At 43.6% G+C, this 26,972-nt stretch overlaps 1 protein-coding gene across 1 annotated transcript; it reads right to left on the bottom strand.

Annotated features, from left to right (window-relative positions):
* Positions 1–362: 362 nt before the first annotated feature.
* On the bottom strand, positions 363–26,518 carry LOC115109645 (retinoblastoma-like protein 2). The gene is given in 22 exon segments (XM_029634835.2): positions 363–3,666; positions 3,851–4,030; positions 4,354–4,460; positions 4,463–4,609; positions 4,737–4,836; positions 9,426–9,497; positions 9,971–10,147; positions 11,201–11,463; positions 11,632–11,877; positions 12,023–12,134; positions 12,330–12,494; positions 15,190–15,327; positions 16,139–16,355; positions 17,424–17,587; positions 17,777–17,948; positions 18,251–18,315; positions 18,585–18,745; positions 20,547–20,675; positions 22,098–22,162; positions 22,423–22,623; positions 24,628–24,758; positions 26,173–26,518. Coding segments are annotated over 22 exon segments (3,318 nt in total). The 5' UTR covers positions 26,311–26,518; the 3' UTR covers positions 363–3,498.
* Between the last annotated feature and the right edge of the window lie 454 nt (positions 26,519–26,972).

Below are 26,972 nucleotides of genomic sequence, written 5' to 3'. Positions count from 1 at the left end.
AGTAGCACCACAAGACACGTGAAAACATTGGCATATGTAAATGTTGAGACTGTTGAATGCCTCATTGAAAAAGTAACAACAAAGACACATTCACAGAAGCAAAATCCCTGTCATCCTGAATACTTCTCACACATATTAGAAGTCTACAATTACATACAATACAGTATGGCCAATTTGGCATGGGCCACTAAACTATGGTGTCGACATAGTGATGCTGTACTTTGTAAAGACCTGTCATTCTTGCAGCACCATCTAGTGGTGAAAATATAACTTACTAAAAATCATAAACATAAATCTTCTGATGACACTTTTGAGGTCCACAGAGGTTGCCTTTAAAAAGGTGAATGAAAAAATTGTATGACTCCTAAATATATATTTTTTATTTCCAAGGATGTTTTTTGTTGTTGTTTTTACCAGCTAGACAAGTTAAACAAAGACATGTACATGTACTGTATAGCTTAAATGAATCGATTCAGAAACAGAATCTCACGATAAAATATGCTTTCTTTTTTTTCCTCCCTAAATTGGTGATTAACAAAACGATAACATACCATTGTGACTAACACAAATATCAAATAGATTGGATACTAAAGGATTACATTAGAATTAATGGTAGCTACATGAGACTGAAAATAAATATTGTTGTCAGTGATTCTACTACTCGTCATTGTTAAGGGATAGTTATAGTTGCTTGCTAACATATCTCAAGTTTAAAAAAGTAGCATAAATATCTGACAGATTTCACACAAACATAACAAATAAGAGCATAAAATGAAGTATATAAAAGCTCAACTGTTTAAAAAAGACAATGTTTTTCTGACTTTGGAAAAGAAACCCGGGAGACTTGATGACATCATGTCATCTTTTCCGGTATTACAAAAGCTTATTAAAATACTTATTTTTGAAACGGTGTACAAAGTATTTTAAGAACATGGTCATTGTCAAGTGCTTTCTCTTCTGGCTCAAAATTTTTTTTTAAAAACTCATATAAACTTCTGACATATAAAATCCAAAATACATTTCTACATGACAGATGATGTAATGATGCGTTTTGTGTCCAGAATAATCTCAAAACAATGAAAGGCATTCATGCATAGCATATTGAACAGCTAAATTGTAGGCATGAGCAAGTTAGTAACATTATTAATTAGAATAGACCTTAAAATGCGTGTGATTTTGAAGCATACTCCACCATATATGCAAATTTGCAAAGAACCACAACACTGACAGTCCATTCTGTATTCGCTGTGTATTTAGACAAAATACATTCCTTTGACTCTGGATATGTGTAGAAATATATAGATGGGTTAGCTGATATCAAGAAAATGTCAACAATGACAAGAAGCTGCCGTGTGGGGAATCCTAGGTGGCTTGTATCAGCTACTTTTAATTTGTTCTTGATGTCTTGTTTTGAGGGGTCATGGCTAAAATTTACTAGCTAGGTAACCAACAACTAACAATGCATTTGAGAGACAACAAGTGCTCATTGTGCAAATGTGCAGTTGAAGTCGGAAGTTTACATACACCTTAACCAAATACATTTAAACTCAGTTTTTCACCATTCCTGACATTTAATCCTAGTAAAAATTCCATGTCTTAGGTCAGTTAGGATCACCACTTTATTTTAAGAATGTGAAATGTCAGAATAATAGTAGAGAGAATGATTTATTTCAGCTTTTATTTCTTTCATCACATTCCCAGTGGGTCAGAAGTTTACATATACTCAATTAGTGTTTAGCCTTCCACAAGCAAGTTGAGTGAATTTTTGGCCCATTCCTCCTGACAGAGCTGGTGTAACGGAGTCAGGTTTGTAGGCTTCCTTGCTCGCACACGCTTTTTCAGGTCTGCCCACAAATTTTTTATAGGATTGAGGTCAGGGCTCGGTGATGGCCACTCCAATACTTTGAATTTGTTGACATTAAGCCATTTTGCCACAACTTTGGAAGTATGCTTGGGATCATTGTCCATTTGGAAGACCCATTTGTGACCAAGTTTTAACTTCCTGACTGATGTCTTGAGATGTTGCTTCAATATATATACATAATTTTTCTTCCTCGTGATGCCATCTATTTTGTGAAGTGCACCAGTCCCTCCTGCAGCAAAGCACCCCCACAGCATGATGCTGTCACCCCAGTGCTTCACAGTTGGGATGGTGATCTTTGGCTTGCAAGCCTCCCCCTTTTTCCTCCAAACATAACAATGGTCATTATGGCCAAACAGTTCCATTTTTGTATCATCAGACCAGAGGACATTTCTCCAAAAAGTATGATCTTTGTCCCCATGTGCAGTTGCAAACCGTAGTCTTTTTTTTTAATGGCAGTTTTGGAGCAGTGGCCTTTTCCTTGCTGAGTGGCCTTTCAGGTTATGTCGATATAGGACTCGTTTTACTGTGGATATAGATCCTTTTCTACCCGTTTCCTCCAGCATCTTCACAAGGTCTTTTGCTGTTGTTCTGGGATTGATTTGCACTTTTCGCACCAAAGTACGTTCATCTCTAGGAGAAAGAACGCATCTCCTTCCTGAGCGGTATGACGGCTGCGTGGTCCCATGGTGTTTATACTTGCATACTATTGCTTGTACAGATGAACATGGTACCTTCAGGCATTTGGAAATGACTCCCAAGGATGAACCAGACTTATGGAGGTCTACAATTTATTATCTGAGGTCTTGACTGATTTCTTTTGATTTTCCCATGATGTCAAGCAAAGAGGCACTGACTTTGAAGGTAGGCCTTGAAATACATCCACAGGTACACCTCCAATTGGCTCAAATGATGTCAATTAGCCTATCGGAAGCTTCTAAAGCCATGACATCATTTTCTGGAAATTTGCAAGCTGTTTAAAGGCACAGTCAACTTAGTGTATGTAAACTTCTGACCGACTGGAATTGTGATACAGTGAATTATAAGTGAAATAATCTGTCTATAAACAATTGTTGGAAAAATTACTTGTGTCATGCACAAAGTAGATGTCCTAACCGACTTGCCAAAACTATAGTTTGTTAACAATAAATTTGTGGAGTGGTTGAAAAACGAGTTCTAATGACTCCAACCTAAGTTTATGTAAACTTCCGACTTCAATTGTATATATGTTTTCAATAAACATTGAAGACGAAATATAGTTGACATGTCAACAATTAAGCCAACCCCGTCTGTTCTGCACCATAATCGCGCACGCATCGGTTTTGTTGCTAAAACAACCAACTAGACTTATTGCCATGGTGATAAAATAATTGCGTCGTTCATCACAATCTGGCCATGGACAGAAGTATGGTACTTTCTAGACACAAATCATAAGAACTACCAACCACTGACCATGAACACTAACAACTGAACCCTCCCCCTAACCTTACACCTGTCCTTACCCCTAAATGAAAAACAAATATATGCTCATAAAATGTTGATATTTATTATCTTGCCAAAATATTCCTTTCTATCATGACCATCTAGTGACTAGCGACTTCAGCCTGTGGTGTGGTCTGAAGGGGTTGTGTCCTGCCTCAGTGGGAGGAGCTACGGTCGTTGGCCACGTCCTGTAATCTGCGGAGCAGGGCCGTCTGGTTGTCTGGACACACCCTCTTGGGCGATGGCTCTTCCTCAAGCTGCATGCTGCGCTTCTTGGTGGGTGTCTCCCCGGTGCGGATCATACTGTTGATCTCCGCCAGGCGCTGCACAGACAGAGATAGAAATCATAGACACAGGTCAGGGGGGGGTTCGTCATCATCACACGTCAGGTATGGTAAAGACTCACTGATTAAAGACTCACTGTCAGGGTTTGAAAAGTACTGTGCTGAATCAATGTTAACCAGCATACATTGTGTGCATGAGTATGTGTATGTACTTGTGACTCACGTTGGATGGGCTGCTGCAGATGTAGTAGAAGATCTTGTCCCGTGCGGTAGTGGAGGGGGTGGGGGGGCTTCCAGTAGTCTTGTGGGGGGAGATGTAGATCGAGTGGTTGTGGGACAGAAGGACCCTGCGAGGGGAGCTGGTCCTCAGGGAGGGGTACGGGCACAGGGGAGGAGACTGCACCTGTCACAAAAACATTATAAGAGCATAGGCAGATACCTATTCAAAACATACATTACATTTGTTAATGTCATTTTCCTCTCCATCCCTCACTCTCTACCTCTATCCTCTCTTGCTTTTAACAAATAGGTTTGCAGAATAGAGTGAAGTTTGTAAAGATACTAGCAAGAGCAGTGTGCGGGATTCTCTTTTCTTCTAAGTTTGTAAACAAAACTCCTACTTTTTCTCCTCTTTCATCTCTCCCTTTCCTATCTTTCTCTCATTTCCTCCCTTGCAACCCCCGTCCCAAGCTCCCCCCACCCGCTCCCTCCCTCTCACTCACTTACCCCTGCAGAGGGCGAGCTGGGCGAGTAGCGGAGGGCAAAGTGACGCATCTGTTTGATGTAGACCCGGTTGTAGAAGTGGATGAGGTCTCCTCGCTCCTCCTCCCCACCACTCCCCCCTCCTTATCCTGCTCCTGGGAGGGAGGGAGGGATGAGGAGGTGGAGGGGGCCAGGGTGGGAGTGGATGGAATGCTGCCAGGCTGCGTGGCAGGTAGGGTGCTGGTGGAACACATGGGCACCGGGCTGCTGTCTCCACTCCCTGAAGGGGGTAAAGAGTGAGGGAGGGGGGAAATAGACCGAGGGAGGGGAGAAGAGGTCCAGGAAAGAGTTTGCGTCTCAACATGTAACCCAGATCTAACACAGTGTATGTATGTGTGTGTTCTTACCCTGCTTCTGGCTGTTGTCTGTGGGAGAGCTCTGTGTGTTTCCCACACTGCTGCCCGAGAGACGTTTCTTCTTCCCAGAGATCAACACACTCCGGTAGACCTGGTAAAGAAAATCACACACAACCAGTGGTTCCAGGCCTGCCGGAAAAGGTGTGGTGAGGTGTAATTTGCACTTTTCAATCAGTTTAATACATCGACGCATAGCATTAAAGAAGGAGGAAAAGTGCTGTTTTTTGGACCGATTTGCCTCATGATTTGTAAATTTGCACACAATTTATCTGTCCTTCACATCGGAGTGCTGCTGTAGGCTCTTTGCGTGTCTTGACCAATCAGATTCATGGAAATCGCAGGTCACGCCGGGCCGGGAACAACACTCAAGGCGCTCTCTCCACTTTCCTCCGGTATTTATTTAGCAAGCATCACCCCTGACAGACACAAGCAGAAACTCTTACATAAATGTAGCTGCCTATACACCTAAACATTAGCGATCTTACACGCTGTATTACATAGAAAGGAGACCATTTTTCAGTCTAATCAACTGTAGGCTACTAACAACAGCAGCTGCATAGACCCCTTTCTGTTTTTGCAAACATTCCAGCATGAGGGCGATGCGCGCAAGATGGTGGCAGAACAAGGGGGAGTTCTAATAGAACGCCAGCAAAAGAAGCCTCTATTTACGTGTTGATTATGAGTGCATTTCACACTACTTTTGGATCATAATTGGATTAACATTAACATTCTAGCTTTCAACTGCTGCATCCAAACTAGTTATTTTGCAAAGATCACAACCAACTATAATCGTAGCGACTGTTCAAGCAAGAATCAAAACATCATTGTAAGTGTATGAGAAGTAATAAAAACTTAAATCTAGGCTATGTTGAATGGGCACAGATGGCGATGGCTTTCTTACTGCCACCAAGAGTTGTGCGCAGGAGTTTGGGACGTCAGTGTGTCGTGTACTGGAAAATGGTCTATAGCCTAGCCTACTATGACAGTCAGAGAACATTTCTCACTTGGCCTACAGTTGCATAGTGCAGGATTTACGATGCAAACCTGCATAAAGCAAGCTCAGCACAAGAACCCCCCTGTCCTTCTTTAAAATATATAATAACCATTTTTACAACAGATTAATCACGTCATACCGTCTAGGTCCAGAGTTCTACCTGGTTAAGTTACCAGATCAGGAAAAATCAAGGGCCTCAAATATAACAAAAAAAATGCCACACCACTCTGGGACCTGTGCTGCCACCTCTGAGTGGTTCCTTGACAACATTAGCACTATTTGTGAACATAATCCAGTGTCCAAAGGGGGAAGAAACAGTGACGCTGTCACAGTACTTTTGCCTCAGACTAGGGAAAATCTCCTGGCCCTAGCCATAAGAGCTATACACTAGATGACTGATAGGGGGCGCTGTACTGATGCCAACACACCTCATTTAACATTTACATTTAAGTCATTTAGCAGACGCTCTTATCCAGAGCGACTTACAAATTGTCAAACCCTGACACCTCCATCTTGCCACTCCCACACCATTGTCAAAAATATTTTGGAAGCTATAGATCTGCCTTTATTAATGTCTACATTTGTTTTTGCCAAGTTCATTCTATTACAGACACCTTAATACATACTTTTAAATGATATGTGAGGTAAACACACATATATATTTATAAAGTTTAGACACCTACTCATTCAAGGGTTTTTTACTTTACTTTTACTGTGTTCTACATTGTAGAATAATAGTAAACACATCAAAACTATGAAATAACACATTGAATCATGTAGTAACCAAAAACATGTTGTTGAACTGTTCTTGCCATAATATGGACTTAGCCCTATTTGGTAAAAGACCATCTTCTGTATACCACCCCTACCTTGCCACAACAACTGATTGGCTCAAACGCATTAAGAAGGAAAGAAATTCCACAAATTAACTTTTAACAAGGCACACCTGTTAATTGAAATGCAATCCAAGTGACTACCTCATGATGCCGGTTGAGAGAATGCCGAGTGTGCAAAGCTGTCATCAAGGCAAAAGGTGGCTACTTTGAAGGATCTAAAATAGAAAATATATTTCGATTTTTTTTGGTTACTACATGATTCCATGTGTGTTATTTAATAGTTTTGATGTCTTCACTACTATTCTACAATGTAGAAAGTAGTAATAATAAAGAACACGTCAAATCAAATCCCATGTTATTTGTCACATGCTCCAAATAAAACAGTGAAATGCTTACTTGCAATCCCTTAACCAACAATGCAGTTCAAGAAAAAGTTAAGAAAATATTTACCAAATAAACTAAAGTAAGAAAATATTTACTAAATAAAGTAAAAATAAAAAGTACTACAAAATAACGAGGCGATATACAGGGGGTACCGGTACCGAGTCAATGTGCGGGGGTACAGGTTAGTCAAGTTATTTTGTACATGTAGGTAGGGGTAAAGTGACTATGCATAGATAATAAACAGCAAGTAGCAGCAGTGTAAAAACAAAGGGGGGTCAATGTGAATAGTCCGGGTGGCCATTTGAGTAATTGTTCAGAGGTCTAATGCCTTGGGGTAGAATCTGTTAAGGAGCCTTTTGGTCCTAGACTTGGCGCTCCGGTACCGCTTGCCGTGCGGTAGCAGAGAGAACAGTCTATGACCTGGGTGACTGGAGTCTTTTTGTCGTTGATCAGGTGACCACTGTTGTGTCGTCAGCAAACTTAATGATGGTGATGGAGTCGTGTTTGGCCATGGTGGAACAGGGAGTACAGGAGGAGACAAAGCACGGACCCCTGATGGGTTGTTGCCTACCCTTACCACCTGGGGGCGGGCCGTCAGGACGTCCAAGATCCAGTTACAGAGGTGATTAGTCCCATGTTCCTTAGCTTAGTGATGAGCTTTGTGGGCACTATGGTGTTGAACACTGATCTGTAGTCAATGCACAGCATTCTCACATAGGTGTTTGTTTTATCCAGGTGGGAAAGGGCAGTGTGGAATGCGATTGAGATTGCCTCATCTGTGGATCTGTTGGGGTGGTATGCGAATTGGAGTGGGTCTAGGGTTTCCTAGGGTGTTGATGTGAGCCATGACCAGCCTTTCAAAGCACTTCATGGCTATCGACGCTTCCTTCGGCACATGGACTATAGTGATCTGCTTGAAACATGTAGGTATTACAGACTCAGTCAGGGAGAGATTGAAAATGTCAGTGAAGACACTTGCCAGTTGGTCCGCGCATGCTTTGACTACACGTCCTAGTAATCCGTCTTGCTCTCATCGACTATCGAGAGCGTGATCACACAATTGTCCGGAACGGCTGGTGCTCTCATGTATGGTTCAGTGTTGCTTGCCTCAAAGCGAGCTAAAAAGGCAATTTAGCTCATCTGGTAGACTTCTGTCACTGGGCAGCTCGTGGCTGGGTTTCCCATTGTAGTCTGTAATAGTTTTCAAGCCCTGCCACATCCGACGAGCGTCAGAGCCGGTGTAGTAGGATTCAATGTATTGGTGATTTGCCTGTTTGATAGTTCGTCCGAGGGCATAACGGGATTTCTTATAAGCGCCCTGATTAGTGTCCCGTTCCTTGTCTGAGGGCCGTATTGAGAGAGTCACTGGTACTTCCTGTTTTAGTTTTTGCTTGTAAGCAGGAATCAGAAGGATATAATTATGTTCAGATTTGGCAAAAGGAGGGCGAGGGAGAGCTTTGTATGCCTCTCTGTGTGTGGAATAATGGTGGTTTAGAGTTTTTTCCCCCCTCTGGTTGCACGTGACATGCTGGTAGAAATTTGGTAAATTTGATAAGTTTGCCTGCATTAAGGTCCCCAGCCACTAGGAGTGCCTGTTTGCTTATGGCCTTATACAGCTCGTTGAGTGCGGTCTTAGTGCCAGCATCGGTTTGTGGTGGTAAATAGACAGCTATGAATAATATAGATGAGAAGTCTCTTGCTAGTGTGGTCTACAGCTTATCATGAGGTACTCTACCTCAGGCGTGTAATACCTTGAGACTTCTTTAATATTAGAAATCGCACACCAGCTGTTATTCACAAACAGACACACACCCCTGCCCCTCGTCTTAATAGACGTAGCTTCTCAGTCCTGCCGCTGTTAGGAATACCCAGCCAGCTCTATAGTATCTGTGTCGTCGTTCAGCCACAACTCTGTGAAACATAAGATATTACATATTCTTAAATCGTAGATCATCCATTTTATTTTCCAGTGATTGCATGTTGGCCAAAAGTACAGACGGTAGCGGAAGTTTACTCATTTGCCTACGAATTATCAGAAGGCAGCCCGACCTCCACCCCCTTTTTCTCCATCTTTTCTTCACGCAAATGTCGGGAGTTTGAGTCTGGTCTCGAGAAAGCAGTATATCCTTCGCGTCGGACTCATTAAAGAAAAAATCTTTGTCCAGTTCGAGTGAGTAATCGCTGTTCTGATGTCCAGAAGCTCATTCGGTCATAGAAGACGGTAGCAGCAACATTATGTACAAAAGAATAATTTAAAAAAAGTTACAAACAAGACAACAAAAATATGTAAAAAATAGCACAGTTAGTTAGGCAGCCATTCCCTCCGGCGCCATTATTCGTCGGAGGGGATGAATGAGTAGGTGTGTCCAACCTTTTGACTGGTACGTATATATACACACATACGTGTCTGAATACTTTCCACATGCACTGTACATCATTGCATAAGGCCCTACTAACAGTACTCACGCTGCTGCTGGCCTGGGGCTGAGAGCGGTAGCACTTCATGATGTTCTGGAAAGACTTGTCCTCTTTGGTCACCTGCACAACAGTAGAAACACATATACACAGCATGCTACACACACTTCCTGCGACCTTACACACCCAGTTTATACACACCATGCACGCACGCACGCACATCCATATCCCGCTTCCCACAAACAATCCCAATCCGTCTAGGATTTTGCGATTCTGCTCAATTTTGACCAATTGCCACACTATTACTACATAAAACAGTCAAATCATCGCAATATTATCGCATACAACTGTCGGATCACCACACTACAAAAAGAGGGCTCGCAATTTTAACCAATCACAACACTTTTACCGCATAAATGGTTCAATCAAGCAACACGTCAACAAATGTTTCCCTCGTCAGTGCATTTTCGTGACAAAATCCTTTCACATTGCCGCAGCAAAATCAAGCATTTTGGCCCGCAACGATCACAAACAAAGTTCGATGAAATCCTGGAGGGACTGACATCCCCCCCCACACACACACACTCTAACCCTACCTTGGTCATGACGTAAACTGCACACATGAGGAGCTGGTCTAGGTGTCGGTCCATCATGAGCTCTGTGCATTGCACCAGGGAATACTCAAAACACGTCCAGATCTTCCTCCTCAGCTCACTAGAGATGTCCAGCTTGGCACACAAGTCTCTCAGACGCACACTGGCCATGTGGTACACCTGTTGGTGGTACAGAGCAGGCACAAAACAGTACCAGGGTCTTTAAACTCAAGTCTTTAAACTCAAGCAAAAATCCATCATTCATGGTAAGAAATGCTACAGTTGTGGGGTTCTTAAAAGGTAGGGTTGAAACTGGCCGCATATGGCACAGAGGGCAGAAACAGAATACTAGGATGGATTTAAACTATTCTGAACAAAAAAATTAAACGCAACATGCTACAATTTCAAAGATTTTACTGAGTTACAGTTCACATAAGGAAATCAGTCAATTGAAATAAATTAATTGGGCCCTAATATATGGATTTCACATGACTGGAAAGGGGTGCAGCCATGGGTGGGCCTGGGAGGGGATAGGCACACCCACTTGGGAGCCAGGCCCAACCAATCAGAATAAGTTTTAACCCACAAAAGGGTTTTATTACAGACAGAAATACTCCTCAGTATCATCAGCTGTCGACGATCCTGCAGGTGAAGAAGCCGGACGTAGAGGTCCTGGGCTGGCGTGGTTATATGTGGTCTGCAGTTGTGAGGTCAGTTGGACGTACTGCCAAATTCTCTAAAACACTGTTGGAGGCGGCTTGTGGTAGAGAAATTAACATTCAATTTTCTGGCAACAGCTCTGGTGGACATTCCTGCAGTCAGCATGTCAATTGCATGCTCCCTCAACTTGAGACATCTGTGGCATTGTGTTGTGACAAAACTCAGTACAAGGTGCACGTGTGTAATCATCATGCTGTTTAATCAGCTTCTTGATATGCCACACCTGTCAGGTGAATGGATTATCTTGGCAAAGGGAAATGCTCACTAACAGGGATTTAAACAAATATGTGCACAAAATTTGAGAGAAATAAGCTTTCTGTGCATATGGAACATTTCTGGGACCTTTTATTCCAGCTCTTGAAACATGGGACCAACATTTTACATGTTGCGTTTATATTTTTGTTCAGTATACTTCCTCCCTATCCAAAAGATGAGATTAGTTATATTTCTAACGTGCCTGAACTATCCCTTTAAATTCAGTGACAAATGGAGAATATGTTTGTGTGCCCTTACCTTGCGGAAGAACAGCGAGAGGGAACCCTTTTTCTGAGGCTTGTTAGTGGACAGGACCTGGGCTGCCAGCTTCTTGATTGGTTTACTGGTGGCGGGGCTGCCCTGTGGGGCAGGACTGTTCAGGGTGGTGGTGGTCTGTGGTTGGCTGGTCAAAGTGCCAGTCAGGGACTGGGCAGACAGGGGCTGGAGCATGGCCGTGCCTTGTCCCGTCACACTCACCTGGACAGGGATGAAGGTGATGCCCCCATTCTCATTGGCTATTCCTGCAGAGGTCAGAGGGCATGAGATTTCTCATTAATAACCTGCTTCAGTCAGAAACCCCACTATACAATGCATATAGGAGTCATATACAGTATCATTTGGCAGTAGGGGCAAAGGTGTACAGAAAACCATAATGTCATACTGTACAGTAATGAATCTGCAAACGTCACCTTGCACAGGTATGGTGACCGTCTGTCCATTGTTAGCGGTAACCGTGGCCGTTGCCATAGTAACCACTGTCTGTCCGGCAGGGATGGTGGTGGTGACGATGGCCTGGGAGGTCCTGACGGTGGTGGTGGTGGTGGAGGGGTCCGATGGGGTATCGAAGGAAGCGTCCACAAACAGCCGTCTCCTGGCTGAGCCCGTGGGCGGGGAGCTGTAGCGGTCCAACAGGGTGGTGGGAGAGGGAGAAACACCTGGGGCGAAGTGGGGAGAGGAGAGGGGGAGGCAGGAGGTAACCAACTGACCACAACCTGTTGACTGACTGACTATTTGAATGAGTTATTGCACAACTGACAGACAAATTGACCTCCTGACTAGCTAACAAGCTAAATGACTAACCTTTCCCACCACTGTTGGTGCTTAGGTCAGTGCCATGGTTGTTAGGGAAGAGAGGGGCACTGCCAGCACTGCTGTCTCCGTTCCCATCCTCCAGGTACTGCGGTGGCATCACCTGAACATCAATGAGAAAGATTGTTATTTTGTTCTGATTTCCGTCCAGTCCACCTTTTTCAAGACATTGATTTCAGAGTTACTTTGGGGCCAAATGATTCGGCATGTGTGCGAGAAGTGAAACTTGGCACCATTTTCTTAGCTGTGCACGTGATGAGTAGGGTGGGGATAAGGAGGGGTGCTGTGGATGTCCTACCTCCTGGCAAGCTGGTGGCTGGTTCTTGGCCTCCCTGACGCTGTCCCACAGCGGGGATCCCCCCCTCCAGGCCAGGCTCTCCAGGACCTGCTCCTCCACCTGGTTGAGATGCTTCACTACCTCCCTGAACAAGCCCTGCTCTGCCCGTACCAGCACCTCAATCACCTGAGATATATTACACAGATATGCATGAACGCACGCACGGAAGCACGCATGCACAAACACACACAGACAAAAAGGGGAGAAAGTTACATACTGTCTAGTCACACACATAGCCTGCATCCGTAATGGGTCTGCAACCAAACGACCACCCCTCATCACTGTCAAACGCTCCCTAAAACACTTCTGCGAGCAGGCCTTTCTAATCGACCAGGCCGGGATATCCTAGAATGACATTGACCTCATCCCTGGCTATTCTTTAAAAGTGCCTTCCTCACCATCTTAAATAAGCATGCCCCGTTCAAAACATTTAGAACTAGAAATAGATATAGTCCTTGGTTCACTCCAGACCTGTCTGCCCTTGACCAGCACAAAAACATCCTGTGGCGTTCTGCATTAGCATCGAACAGCCCCCGTGATATGCAACTTTTCAGGGAAGTTAGGAACAAATATACACAGGCAGTTAGGAAAGCTAAGGCTAGCTTTTTCAAACTGAAATTTGCTTCCTGTAGTACTAACTCAAAAAAGTTCTGGGACACTGTAAAGTCCATGGAGAATAAGAATACCTCGTCCCAGCTGCCCACTGCTCTGAGGCAAGGAAACACTGTCACCACCGATAAATCCACTACAATTGAGAATTTCAATAAGCATTTTTCTACGGCTGGCCATACTTTCCACCTGGCTACCCCAACCCCGGTCAACTGCCCGGCACCCTCCACAGCAGTCCGCCAAAGCCCCCACCATTTCTCCTTCACCCAAATCCAGATAGCTGATGTTCTGAAAGAAAATCTGAACCCCTACAAATCAGCCAGGCTAGACCCTCTCTTTCTAGAATTATCAACCTCTCTTTCGTATCGTCTGAGATTCCTAAAGATTGGAAAGCTGCCGCGGTCATCCCCCTCTTCAAAGGGGGTGACACACTAGACCCAAACTGCTACAGACCTATATCTATCCTACCCTGTCTTTATAAGGTCTTCGAAAGCCAAGTTAACAAACAGATTACCGACCATTTCGAATCCCACCATACCTTCTCCGCTATGCAATCTGGTTTCAGAGCTGGTCATGGGTGCACCTCAGCCACGCTCAAGGTTCTAAACGACATCATAACCGCCATCGATAAGAGACATTACTGTGCAGCCGTATTCATCGACCTGGCCATGGCTTTCGACTTTGTCAATCACCACATTCTTATTGGCAGACTCGACAGCTTTGGTTTCTCAAATGATTGCCTCGCCTGGTTTACCAACGACTTCTCAGACAGAGTTCAGTGTGTCAAATCGGAGGGCCTGTTGTCCAGACCTCTGGCAGTCTCTATGGGGGTGCCACAGGGTTCAAACCTCGAGCCGACTCTCTTCTCTGTATACATCAATGCTGTTGCTCTTGCTGCTGGTGATTCTCTGATACACCTCTACGCAGACGACACCATTCTGTATACTTCTGGCCCCTCTTTGGACACGGTGTTAACTAACCTCCAGACGAGCTTCAATGCCATACAACTCTCCTTCTGTGTCCTCCAACTGCTCTTAAATACAAGTAAAACTAAATGCATGCTCTTCAACCGATCACTGCTCGCACCTGCTCGCCCGTCCAGCATCACTACTCTGGACAGCTCTGACTTAGAATACGTGGACAACTACAAATACCTAGGTGTCTGGTTAGACTGTAAACTCTCCTTCCAGACTCACATTAAGCATCTCCAATCCTAAATTAAATCTAGAATCGGTTCCTATATCACAACAAAGCATCCTTCACTCATGCTGCCAAACATACCCTCGTAAAACTGACCATCCTACCAATCCTTGACTTCGGTGATGTCATCTATAAAATAGCCTCCAACACTCTACTCAACAAACTGGATGCAGTCTATCCCAGTGCCATCAGTTTTGTCACCAAAGCCCCATACACTACCCACCATTGCGACCTGTTCGCACTTGTTGGTTGGCCCTCGCTTCATACTCATCGCCAAACCCACTGGCTGCAGGTTATCTACAAGTCTCTGCTAGGTAAAGCCCCGCCTATTCTCAGCTCACTGGTCACCATAGCAGCACCCACTCTTAGCACGAGCTCCAGCAGGTATATCTCACTGGTCACCCCCAAAGCCAATTCCTCCTTTGGTCGTCTTTCCTTCCAGTTCTCTGCTGCCAATGACTGGAACGAACTGCAAAAATCTCTGAAGCTGGAGACTCATATCTCCCTCACTAGCTTTAAGCACCAGCTGTCAGAGCAGCTCACAGATCACTGCACCTGTACATAGCCCATCTATCTACCTACCTCATCCCCATACTGTATTTATTTATCTTGCTCCTTTGCACCCTAGTATCTCTACTTGCACATTCATCTTCTGCACATCTACCATTCCAGTGTGTAATTGCTATATTGTAATTACTTCGCCACCATGGCCTATTTATTGCCTTAACTCCCTTATCTTACCTCATTTACACTCACTGTATATAGCCTTTTGGTTTTCTTTTGTTCTACTGTATTATTGACTATGTTTTGTTTATCCCATATGTAACTCTGTGGATGTATGTGTCGAAGTGCTATGCTTTATCTTGGCCAGGTAGCAGTTGCAAATGAGAACTTGTTCTCAACTAGCCTACCTGGTGAAATAAATCAAATAAATAAAACACACTCATGACTAACACACACACACTCGTGACTAGGACAATCACACAATACAGATATAAGTACAAGCATGTACCTTGTAGAAATGGTATGCGGGGAGCTGGAAGATGTGTATGACTCGTGGGAAGTCCCCTGGGGGTCGGTAGGAGAAGATGACAATCTCTAGACAGCAGGCCAGCAGAGAGCGCTGGAACACATCCTGCTCCAGAATACCCTAAGGACACACAACAGAACAAAGGGTTTATTGCTCATCCACCATAGAGAACAAATTATTTTCCATATTTTACAAGCAGGACTGGCAGAGATGAAAGTGTCATAACATGCAATATCTCAACATAGAGCCCAATTTAAACATATACTGTGTACAAAACATTAGGAACACCTTCCAAATATTGAGTTGCACCCCGTTTTGCCTTGTGAACAGCCTCAATTCGTCTGGGTATGGACTCTACAAGGTGGCTAAAGCGCTCCACAGGGATGCTGGCCCATGTTGGCTCCAATGCTTCCCACAGTTGTGACAAGTTGGCTGGTTGTCCTTTGGGTGGTGGACCATTCATGATACACTCGGGAAACTGTTGAGCGTGAAAAACTCAGCAGCGTTGCAGTTCTTGACATACTCATACCGGTGCGCCTGGCACCTACTACTATACCCCATTCAAGGGCACTGAAATATTTTGTCTGGCTCATTCCCCCTCTGAATGGCACACATACACAATCCATGTCTCAATTGTCTCAAGGCTTAAAAATCCTTATTTTACCCGTCTCCTCACCTTCATCTACACTGAATGAAGTGGATTTAACAAGTGACATCAATAAGGGATCATAGCTTTCCCCTGGATTCACCTGGTCAGTCTGTCATGGAAAGAGCAGGTGTTCCCAATGTTTTGTACACTCTGAAAATACAATACCGTAACTTGGACCTTTGCATAAATCATGCTTTGACGTCAATGGGAAATGTGTGTGCAATTTCTAGTTAGCTACAGCAAACAGAGCTGAGCTAGCAGGGCAGCACAGGTGGGACTCACAGAGAGGTCCGTGTCGCCCAGTCTCTCCTTCTCCTGGTCAATGACGGCCTCCAGGGTTTTATAGTAGAGCGCCTCCGCCAGGCGGAAGTACTTCACTGCAATGTCTTTCCCCAGTCCTGCGTTCTCCTCCCCTTTGCCCTCAAAGTGCTGACAATAGACCTGGCACATGTCCTTCAGCCTAGTGGAGATGGTCTCACTTGGGTCTCTGGCACACGCCCTGGAACAAGACAGAGACAGTTACTGATAAATCACCCTCCAAACTCATACTTACACCCCTTACACTGTTATAACACCTTTCATGGCTCAAATACTAACAACCTGAAATGAAAATAGACAACTGAACTCTTCCGTGTGGTAACAATATAAGGATGGGTGAGTATTTGAAAAGGTAAGGTTGTCTCTGAATATATTGATAATTTTGACAAAGATGCACACCTTCAGCAAGACTCATCAATCTCACCGGAGAAAGAATACACACACACAACACACGCCACTCACAATGTGGAATCTGACTGATGCCATCCCAAGTATGGCCCAGCATCAGAGATTTGGAGGTTAGGCTCGGATTGTCTGTTGAATATCAGCCTCTTGCAAATAATTTTGACAAAGATGCACACACTTCAGCATTAGAAAAGACTAACATTTTTCAATCTCTTTGGATCCATGAATACACACCTTTATTTAATGTGTTATACTGATGGTGTTTGTAATAGGAACCAGTCAGGATGTTTTCCCGATTGTCTTAACTTAAGTCAAGTGCATAAATGTACATTTTGAATTGATTTGTTAAGACAATCGGGGGAAAACTGGTTCTGTTCATGACACATTAAAAAGGTAACACATTTTTACAGTTAAATGACATGTCTTTACCATGAAGTCCATCAAAAACAAAGTGCACACATAGGAGGTCCTGTTAAAAAAAATAGAGACCCTCTAAATGTCACGGTATAATAAGCACTTTGATGCCACTTTCAAGAGAATTTACTACGGTATGCTAATACCCTTATTTAAATCACAACCTTGAATGCAAACACTGTAACAAGGCTTTTGGTTAAATTGATTTATGATTTATTGAACAGGGAAATGTACTAAACCTAAGCTGAAGCATTTCATGCGCTGAACCATCAGAATTACATATATTGCTTCGATTAAGGTTAAAAATGTTTTGGCCCCACAAAACTGGGTCTGTGCTCCACCTTGGCCACCCCATTAAAAATGTTCTGGGCCACTGGTGTGGTTGTGTGCAGCTTAGAATATATTTTATTATTTGTATTGTGTGCAATACCTCAGTAAGTCTGTGAGTCTGCCACTGGGGCGGTGTTTGAGTCCTGTGAGCAGGCTGTGGAGACGGCCAACACTCTGCATGGCTGTAGATACCGGCGTGCCCAGACAGTTGTCCTGGACATACTTAAGACCCGTCAGGGGAGTAGACACCTTCAAGGCCGAGGCCTACAGGACACACCGAGGGGACATAGCAAAGGGATTACTGTACATTTTCATTGAATCCAAACTCAGACACAAGACGTGCATGTGCGTTTATGTGTTACAGTAATCATAATAACAGCAGCACATTTCATATATAACAAGCAATAATGTATAATAATAGTATAATAATGTGTGTGTGTGTGTGCGTCTTACAGTCAGACTGCTGTAGAGTCTGTATGCGGAGGCGTCCTGGTTCTTTACTCCCACACAGAGACAGGGGCCTGGTGTGCTAATGTCTTCATTGGCCCCCTCTCCCAGGAAGATCCTCTCATCCAGACCCCCTGTGGCTAGAACATGCTCCTCGTACACACGCCCCATGGACGCACTAGACAAACAAACACACACACACAAATACACTGAGTATGCCGAACACTAGGAACACATTGACCCTCAGAACAGCCTAAATTCGTCTCAATTGTCTCCAGGCTTAAAAATCATTATTTAACCTATCTTCCCTTCATCTACACTGATTGAAGTGGATTTACGTGACATCAATAAGGGATCATGGCTTTCACCTGGTCAGTCTATTTCATGGAAAGAATATGAATAAGAATGAAACGTTGAATATTACTCAGAAGACTATCAATATCTGCTCTGTGAAGAGAGACAAGATAAGGTTTGACTTACAAACTGTCTCCAAAATTCATAGGATCGAAGAAGCCAGTCAAGCTATCTTCTTTCCCTTTGAGAATCTGTTGATGACACAGAAAATCCATGATGAGACAAGGCAGACAAGTAGATTGTGAAGGACTACGGTGTGTGTGTGTGTGTAGGACTGAAGTGTGTGTGTATGTGTGTGTGTGTGTGTGTGTAGGACTGAAGTGTGTGTGTGTGTGTGTGTGTGTGTGTGTGTGTGTGTAGGACTGAAGTGTGTGTGTGTGTGTGTAGGACTGAAGTGTGTGTGTGTGTGTGTGTGTGTGTAGGACTGAAGTGTGTGTGTGTGTGTGTGTGTGTGCCTAACCTTCTTATGGAAGAGCCTCTTGATGAACGGTTTCCAGAAGTGTTCTTTGACCCCCTTGGCCTCCAGCACCAGGCCATCATGCAGTTCACACAGCTGTTCTATGAAGCAGTAAGGCCCTGCAGTAGGCTTGTAGTCCTTACTGTTGAAGTCCTCGGGAAGGCCTGTAGATCAGACGAGACATAGCAGCTTCCTGCATTAGATGCAAGTGATAAGGTATTACAGTAACTATGCAGTAACACGGAAAAGGACCACGGAGATTGAACATACTCTACGTACGGATCATGTGACTAACCACACATGTATGCATGCATGCCTGCACACACGTACACATGCACGGATACTGGTTGGATACTATGAATGTTGTTATCTATAGGAAGATAGGGAGGGTATATTCAGTGCATTCTGAAAGTATTCAGACCCCTTGACTTTTTCCACATTTTGTTACGTTACAGCCTTATTCTACAATGGATTACATTGCCCCCCCCATAAATCTACACAAAATACCCCATAATGACAAAACAAAAACAGTTTTTTTGCCATTTTTTCAAATGTAATACATTTTAAACTGAAATATCAGATTTACATGAGTTTTCAGACCCTTTACTCAGCACTTTGTTGAAGCACCTTTGGCAGCAATTACAGCCATGAGTCTTCTTGGGTATGATGCTACAAGCTTGGCACACTTGTATTTGGGGAGTTTCTCCCATTCTTCTCTGCAGATCCTCTCAAGCTCTGTCGGGTTGGATCTCTCATCTCTCCAGAGATGTTTGATTGGGTTCAAGTCCAGGCTCTGGCTGGGCAACTCAAGGACATTCAGAGACTTGTCCTGAAGCCACTCCGGTGTTGTCTTGGCTGTGTGCTTAGGGTCGTTGTCCTGTTAGAAGATGAACCTTCGCCCCAGTCTGAGGTCCTGAGTGCTTTGGAGCAGGTTTTCATCAAGGATCTCTCTGTACTTTGCTATGTTCATCTTTCCCTTGATCCTGACTAGTCACCCAGTTCCTGTCGCTGAAAAACGTCCCCACAGCATGATGCTGCCACCACCATGCTTCACTGTAGGGATGGTAGCAGGTTTCTTCCAAACATGACATTTGGCATTCATGCCAAAGATTTCATCAAACCAGATCATATTGTTTCTCATGGTCTGAGTCCTTTAAGTGCCCTTTGGCAAACTCCAAGTGGGCTGTCATGTGCCTTTTACTGAGGAGGGGCTTCTGTCTGGCCACTCTACCATAAAGGCCTGATTGGTGGAGTGCTGCAGTGATGGCTGTCCTTCTGGAAGGTTCTCCCATCTCCACAGAGGAACTCTGGAGCTCTGCCAGAGTGACCAACGGGTTCTTGGTCACTTCCCTGACCAAAGCCCTTCTCCCCCGATTGCGCAGTTTGGCCAGGCGGCCAGCTCTCGGAAAAGTCTTGGTGGTTCCAAACTTCTGAAATTTAAGAATGATGGAGGCCAATGTGTTCTTGGGGACGTTCAATGCTGCAGAAATTTTTGGTACCCTTCCCAGATCTGTGCCTCGACACAATCCTGTCTAGGAACTCTACGGACAATTCCTTCGACCGTATGGCTTGGTTTTTGCTCTGACATGTATTGTCAACTGTGGGACCTTATATAGACAGGTGTGTGCCTTTCCAAATCATGTCCAATCAATTGAATTCACCACAGGTGGACTGCAATCAAGTTGTAGAAACATCTTAAGGATGATCACTAGAAACAGGATGACCCTGAGCTCATTTTCTAGTCTCATAGCAAAGGGTCTGAATACTTATGTAAATAAGGTATTTAAAAAAATAAAAAAAAAACATATTATCACTTCGTCATTATGGGGTATTGTGTGTAGATTGATAACGTAACAAAATGTGGAAAAAGCCAAGGGGTAGGAATACTTTCCGAATGTACTGTATGCATAGGGGGTGAGAGATGGGAGGATAGGGAGTGGATATCGGTTTGGGCCGGGAGGTCACCTTTGAAGTTGGGGTTGAGCAGCTCCTTCCTGGTGTTACACAGCAGAGCGTTGGAGAAAACCAGGTCCAGAGCACACAGCAGCAGGTGGTACGAGTTCACCAGGTCATCACTGATCATAGGGAAGTTTCCTGGCAGGGGAGGGAGAGAGAAGAGACATTGAAATAATCATAATAATAATAAGTAGGATTTTACACTGCTTTTCTAAGACACAAAGATAGTTTGGCACAATGATCTGGTCCTAACAATAAAGCTTGTTGAAATGTATTGATCTGAAAGATAGAGATGTCTCGTGTTGACAGCAGAGTAGTGCTGGTAGCCTCAAACCTCGATTTTGATTATTTCAACTACGTCCAAAGAACAATGGATATCACAGTATACTTACCAAAGTCACCTTTCACCTAATTCAATTAACAAAACTAGTCAAATCAAATCAAATTCAGTGTAGTATGTGTGAGGACACTTAGAAAAAAGGGTTCCAAAAGAGTTCTTCGGTAGTCCCCATAGAATAACCCTTTTTTGGTTCCAGGCAGAACCCTTTTTGGTTCAGGTAGAACTCATTTGGGTTCCATGTAGAACCCTCTGGGGACAGGGTTCTACATGTAACCCACTAGGGTTCTACCTGGAACCAAAAGGGTTTAACCTGTAACCAAACATATTTATTCAAAGGGTTCTCCTACGGGGACAGCCGAAGAACCCTTTAAGGTTCTAGATAGCACATTTTCTTCTAAGAGTGTAGAGTCTAGTGAGTGTGCATAGAGCCAGTGCAAGGATGTCAGTGCAAAATAATGAAGATAAATAAATAAATAATAAAAGGGGGCAATGTAAATCGTCTGGGTGGCAATTTGATTAACTGTTCAGCAGTCTTATGGCTTGGGGGTAGAAGCTGTTCAGGAGGCTTTTGGTCACAGACTTGGTGCTCCAGTACCCACTTGATGTGTGGTAGAAGAGAGAACAGTCTATGACTTGGGTGCCTGCAGTCTTTGACAAGTTTCAGAGCCTTCCTCTGATACCAACTGGTATAGAGGTCATGGATGGCAGGAAGTTCGGCCCCAGTGATATACTGGGCCGTGCGCACTACCCTCTGTAGCAACTTGCGGTCAGACGCCGAGCAGTTGCTATACCAACCAGTGACGCAACCTACCACCGCCGTGTTGCAGGCAAACTTAATGACGGTGTTGGAGTCGTGCGCAGCCACGCAGTCGTGGGTGAACAGGGAGCACAGGAGGGGACTGATCTGGTTGTGTGTGTGCGTGCGTGCGTGTCTTTTGAGTTCTTATTAAGGATTAAGGAGCTATAAAAATGACATCTATTTGCCCTGGCCTCTGTTCTCCTGCTGATGCCAACAACTCAGTGCAGTCCTTGGCATGCCCAGTGCCCAATGTAGAGTAGCTAGCCCTTGTCAGTTATACTTTGTGAGTAACCAAATAGTGATCACTTCACATAGCCTTCGAACTATCCTTTTCTCAGGACCCCACTGATCCCTAGTCCTTTCCCCTCTGTCCTCCCCCTCTTTTCCTGTCTTTTGCCATGAACGAAACAGAAGTACTCACCTTTAGCGTTGACAAACAGAATCCAGCAGAAGTTGAAGACTTCAGCGACGGTGCAGGGATGGCGCCTAAATCAGAATAAGTCGGCGGTCAGTCTGGTCAAGGAGACTGACCGCTGTGCTCAGAGATCTCACGATCTGGCTGGCACCAGGATGGAAACAATTCCATTTGTACATTCTAGACATTTAGCAGATGATCTTATCCAGAGCAACTTACAGTAGTGAGTGCATACATCTACTTGGCTTTGTTCAAGAGTGGTCAAACTATTGTAGAAAATAGTGATTTGTCAGAACTTCATAGCGAGCTACAGTATCAACAACTAACTCACCTCTGTTTGCGGCTCCTGTGGACTCTGGGTGGGTCGTCAGAGGGTGCCTTAAAGATGGCTTTGAATATGGGGATATATTTCTTGAAGATGACGGCGGAAATTGTGAAATTCCTCTCCAGCTTCTCCGTGCTCTGGCAAAAGTCTTGGGGCAGACTTGCCATGTCCTGCCATTTCTTCATCTTGTTAAAGAACTCAATGAGGCTGCAATCAGAAACAGGGCAACTCTTTGAGAATTGACAGTATTTTCCAGTTCAATAAATTATATATTACATAGGACAGTTATGTTGTTAGTAGATGTGTGGGTCCTTGTTCAGCATTACACAAATAACCAGGTTGGAATCAGAATCCAAGAACTAAGCAAGAAACCATATGGACTGCTATGCAAATCTATGGAGGACTTTGTGTGAAGGTCCATTAGTAAGTTACAGCGGGGCAAAAAAGTATTTAGTCCGCCACCAATTGTGCAAGTTCTCCCACTTAAAAAGATGAGAGAGGCCTGTAATTTTCATCATAGGTACACTTCAACTATGACAGACAAAATGAGATTAAAAAATTCCAGAAAATCACATTGTAGGATTTTTAATGAATTTCTTTGCAAATTATGGTGGAAAATAAGTATTTGGTCAATAACAAAAGTTTATCTCAATAGTTTGTTATATAACCTTTGTTGGCAATGACAGAGGTCATACGTTTTCTGTAAGTCTTCACAAGGTTTTCACACACTGTTGTTGGTATTTTGGCCCATTCCTCCATGCAGATCTCCTCTAGAGCAGTGATGTTTGGGGGTTGTTGCTGGGCAACACGGACTTTCAAGTCCCTCCAAAGATTTTCTATGGGGTTGAAATCTGGAGACTGGCTAGGCCACTCCAGGACCTTGAAATGCTTCTTACGAAGCCACTCCTTCGTTGCCCGGGCGGTGTGTTTGGGATCAGTATCATGATGAAAGACCCAGCCACGTTTCATCTTCAATGCCCTTGCTGATGGAAGGAGGTTTTCACTCAAAATCTCACGATACATGGCCCCATTCATTCTTTCCTTTACACGGATCAGTCGTCCCGGTCCCTTTGCAGAAAAACAGCCCCAAAGCATGATGTTTCCACCCCCATGCTTCACAGTAGGTATGGTGTTATTTGGATGCAACTCAGCATTCCTTGTCCTCCAAACACGCAGAGTTAAGTTTTTACCAAAAAGTTATATTTTGGTTTCATCTGACCATATGACATTCTCCCAATCTTCTTCTGGATCATCCAAATGCTCTCTAGCAAACTTCAGACGGGCCTAGACATGTACTGACTTAAGCAGGGGACACGTCTGGCACTGCAGGATTTGAGTCCCTGGCGGCGTAGTGTGTTAGTGATGGTAGGCTTTGTTACTTTGGTCCCAGCTCTCTGCAGGTCATTCACTAGGTCCCCCCATGTGGTTCTGGGATTTTTGCTCACCGTTCTTGTGATCATTTTGACCCCACGGGGTGAGAACTTGCGTGGAGCCCCAGATCGAGGGAGATTATCAGTGGTCTTGTATGTCTTCCATTTCCTAATAATTGCTCCCACAGTTGATTTCTTCAAAGCAAGCTGCTTACCTATTGCAGATTCAGTCTTCCCAGCCTGTGCAGGTCTACGATTTTGTTTCTGGTGTCCTTTGACAGCTCTTTGGTCTTGGCCATAGTGGAGTTTGGAGTGTGACTGTTTGAGGTTGTGGACAGGTGTCTTTTATACTGATAACAAGTTCAAACAGGTGCCATTAATACAGGTAACGAGTGGAGGACAGAGGAGCCTCTTAAAGAAGAAGTTACAGGTCTGTGAGAGCCAGAAATCTTGCTTGTTTGTAAGTGACCAAATACTTATTTTCCATCATAATTTGCAAATCAATTAATTAAAAATCCTACAATTAAATTTTCTGCATTTTTTTTTCTCATTTTGTCTGTCATAGTTGAAGTGTACCTATAATATAAATTACAGGCCTCTCATATTTTTAAGTGGGAGAACTTGCACAATTGGTGGCTGACTAAATACTTTTTTGCCCCACTGTATATATGAAGTGGGGCACATTTAAGGCCAGTTTCCTGGACACAGATTAAGCCTAGTCCTAGACTAAGAGGCCCGTTTTATGTATAATTTCCATTGAACATGCTTTATTAGTCTAGGATTAGGCTTAATCTGTATCCGGGAAACCGGACCATAGGGACTAGTGCCTGGTCATACGCACCTTTGTTCTGAACAGCTGAGGATCCTGGTCAGAGAGACATAGTTTCCCTCCGCGGTGCCCTTACCCACCGTTGGTATGGCTGTCCTGCAGGCCACATAGAGAGCACAGGCTAACCAGTGTAGCTCACTGCCCTGTAAGAAAGGGGGATGGAGAAAGAGGGGGGGGGGGGGGGCGGTGGGGTGTTACTTTTTCTGTCCCAGGCTCTATCTCACTATTAAGGATACTAGTTAGATCTGGTGGGGCCAGAGAGGAGATAGGCCATGTTAGAAATGATCCCCTCTAGTGGTTTCTTCTGTAATCCCTATTCCTAATTTTCTGTCAAACCACCTCCATATAAACCATACACAGATACAGCAGATGGCTAACCCTTATGAGGAAAGGTTTGTGAATAAGGCACATGCACAATGCAGACTTTATTATAACAACCCTGATATTCATAACTATACCATATTTAAAAAAAAATATCAAGTAAGCTGGATCATTCAGTGTTAGTACCAAAGTGCAGCGCCCCCTTTTCTAGACCAGGGGTTGCCAACTTAGAGGGTGTGCCCCCCATATGGGGGGCAATGTTCCGTTGGGAGGTGCGGGACCTTCCTTGATTTGAGGAGTAATTTTTTGTTTGTTTTTATACTGATCTAAAAATAATAAATAATAAATCTACGATGCTTTAAGCTAAAAACAAGAGGTAAAATGAGAGAGGAAGACTTGACTCTAATGCACATGGGGGAATATATTTGTCTCAATGACATTCAGAAGCTGAGCAACAACCTTCTAAAGTCAAGGAGTCAAAGAAATGGGACTTTGCATGGGAAGCAATCTTATACAATGTGTGACTCTGTCGCTATCAATTGATCTATTCACTTTATGTAAAAGAGGATATGCATCATTAAATAGAGGGTTCATATAAATTATCTTAATAAATATATTTGGTAGCGGAATAACATTTGGGGAAATAGGGTCTAGAGTTTATTTACAGTAAGCATCATTAAAGAGCCTACCTAAATAAAGAGCCAACCTAAAAGATGTCATGATGTCTTGTTAAACTATGTAGTTTGCAGGAAATTAGCTTCAAAAACAAAACCCTTTTCCTTGGTCCCTCAAATAAAATAAAAGAATCAAGCTGGTGGTGTATTTAGTATAAGGTATCTCGAGAAACAAAATTTTGTAGTGACATTTTTTAAATGTGAAAAAGGGCGCCCTGGGGGGAAAAAGGTTGAGAACCTCTGACCCCAGTTAACCTTGTCCTATTCTAAACCATGAGATTGGTCCGCCTCTAAAACTGACACAGACCGGTAAATTCAGACCGGTAAACTCCTCCCCTTTCCACAGAAAAATATCACAAATAATGGAGTTTTATATCAAATATTTATGTAAAACTACAAACGTAATACAAGCTGCGTCTTTAAATATGAAATGAGACGACGTAAAATGTCGGTCGTGAAAGGTAGAGGCAATGCTATTCTGCAAGTGAAGCCTGTGGTAAACCGGTTGCCAAAATGGCTAAATGTATATTACTGTACAATATACAAAGCAAAACATATTTACCTCTAATGTGTAATTTTTGCTTATGTTTTCGTAGCTCTTCCATGCTTCGTTGCTCGCCTCCTCGTCCATATTCAAAGCTCGACAGAGATCTTCAAACCCCTGCCTTGTTTTCTGCAAAAAGTCTTCCTCCTCGTTCATTTTGACTGTTCCAAAGGGTACACAGCAAATAGATTCGGGTCCAAATTACAACGCAGTTGCAAAGCAGAGTCGACTCAAGCGCGGTTTGTTACAACGTACATATAAACAATGTTACTATTCGTATTGTGCGATCCAATATACAGTGGGTGCTATACAGTGTAGCCATTTAAATGTCCTTTGAGTGAAAGCTACTATCTTGCGTAGCAGATTACGGAAAAGACTTGCGTAGAGTACATGAGCGATAGAAAACGTGACATTGTTGACGGTATTTGCTTGGTGAATACGATATCAACCGTACTGGGGGTTTCCGCCCACAAAAAATGCGTTTCCAACCTTTAATGGACGAATACCAGTCATTCAATACAATAATACTTCCGGCTGATTATATCATTCATACCAGTTTTTTGTGAGATTTTTTAATCATTCATGCCATGTTCAAACAACGTAAACCAAACCACTGGCGATTTTAGCATGTACATCTTGGTGGGGCAAAAAATATATATTTTTAGACGCATGCCAGCAAGCCATTACACCACACAACACTAAACAATACATGAATTGCCCTATAACGGTGACAAACGGTACCCACAGACTGTTAGGCCCTACATAAAGCTGTCCCAACAGCAATCCAACACCTTACCACTGCCTTGCCTTGTCTGGCA

Source organism: Oncorhynchus nerka, linkage group LG25 (assembly GCF_034236695.1).
Source record: "Oncorhynchus nerka isolate Pitt River linkage group LG25, Oner_Uvic_2.0, whole genome shotgun sequence".
NCBI classification, from domain to species: domain Eukaryota; kingdom Metazoa; phylum Chordata; class Actinopteri; order Salmoniformes; family Salmonidae; genus Oncorhynchus; species Oncorhynchus nerka.
This window is presented reverse-complemented; position numbering and strand designations above follow the sequence as displayed.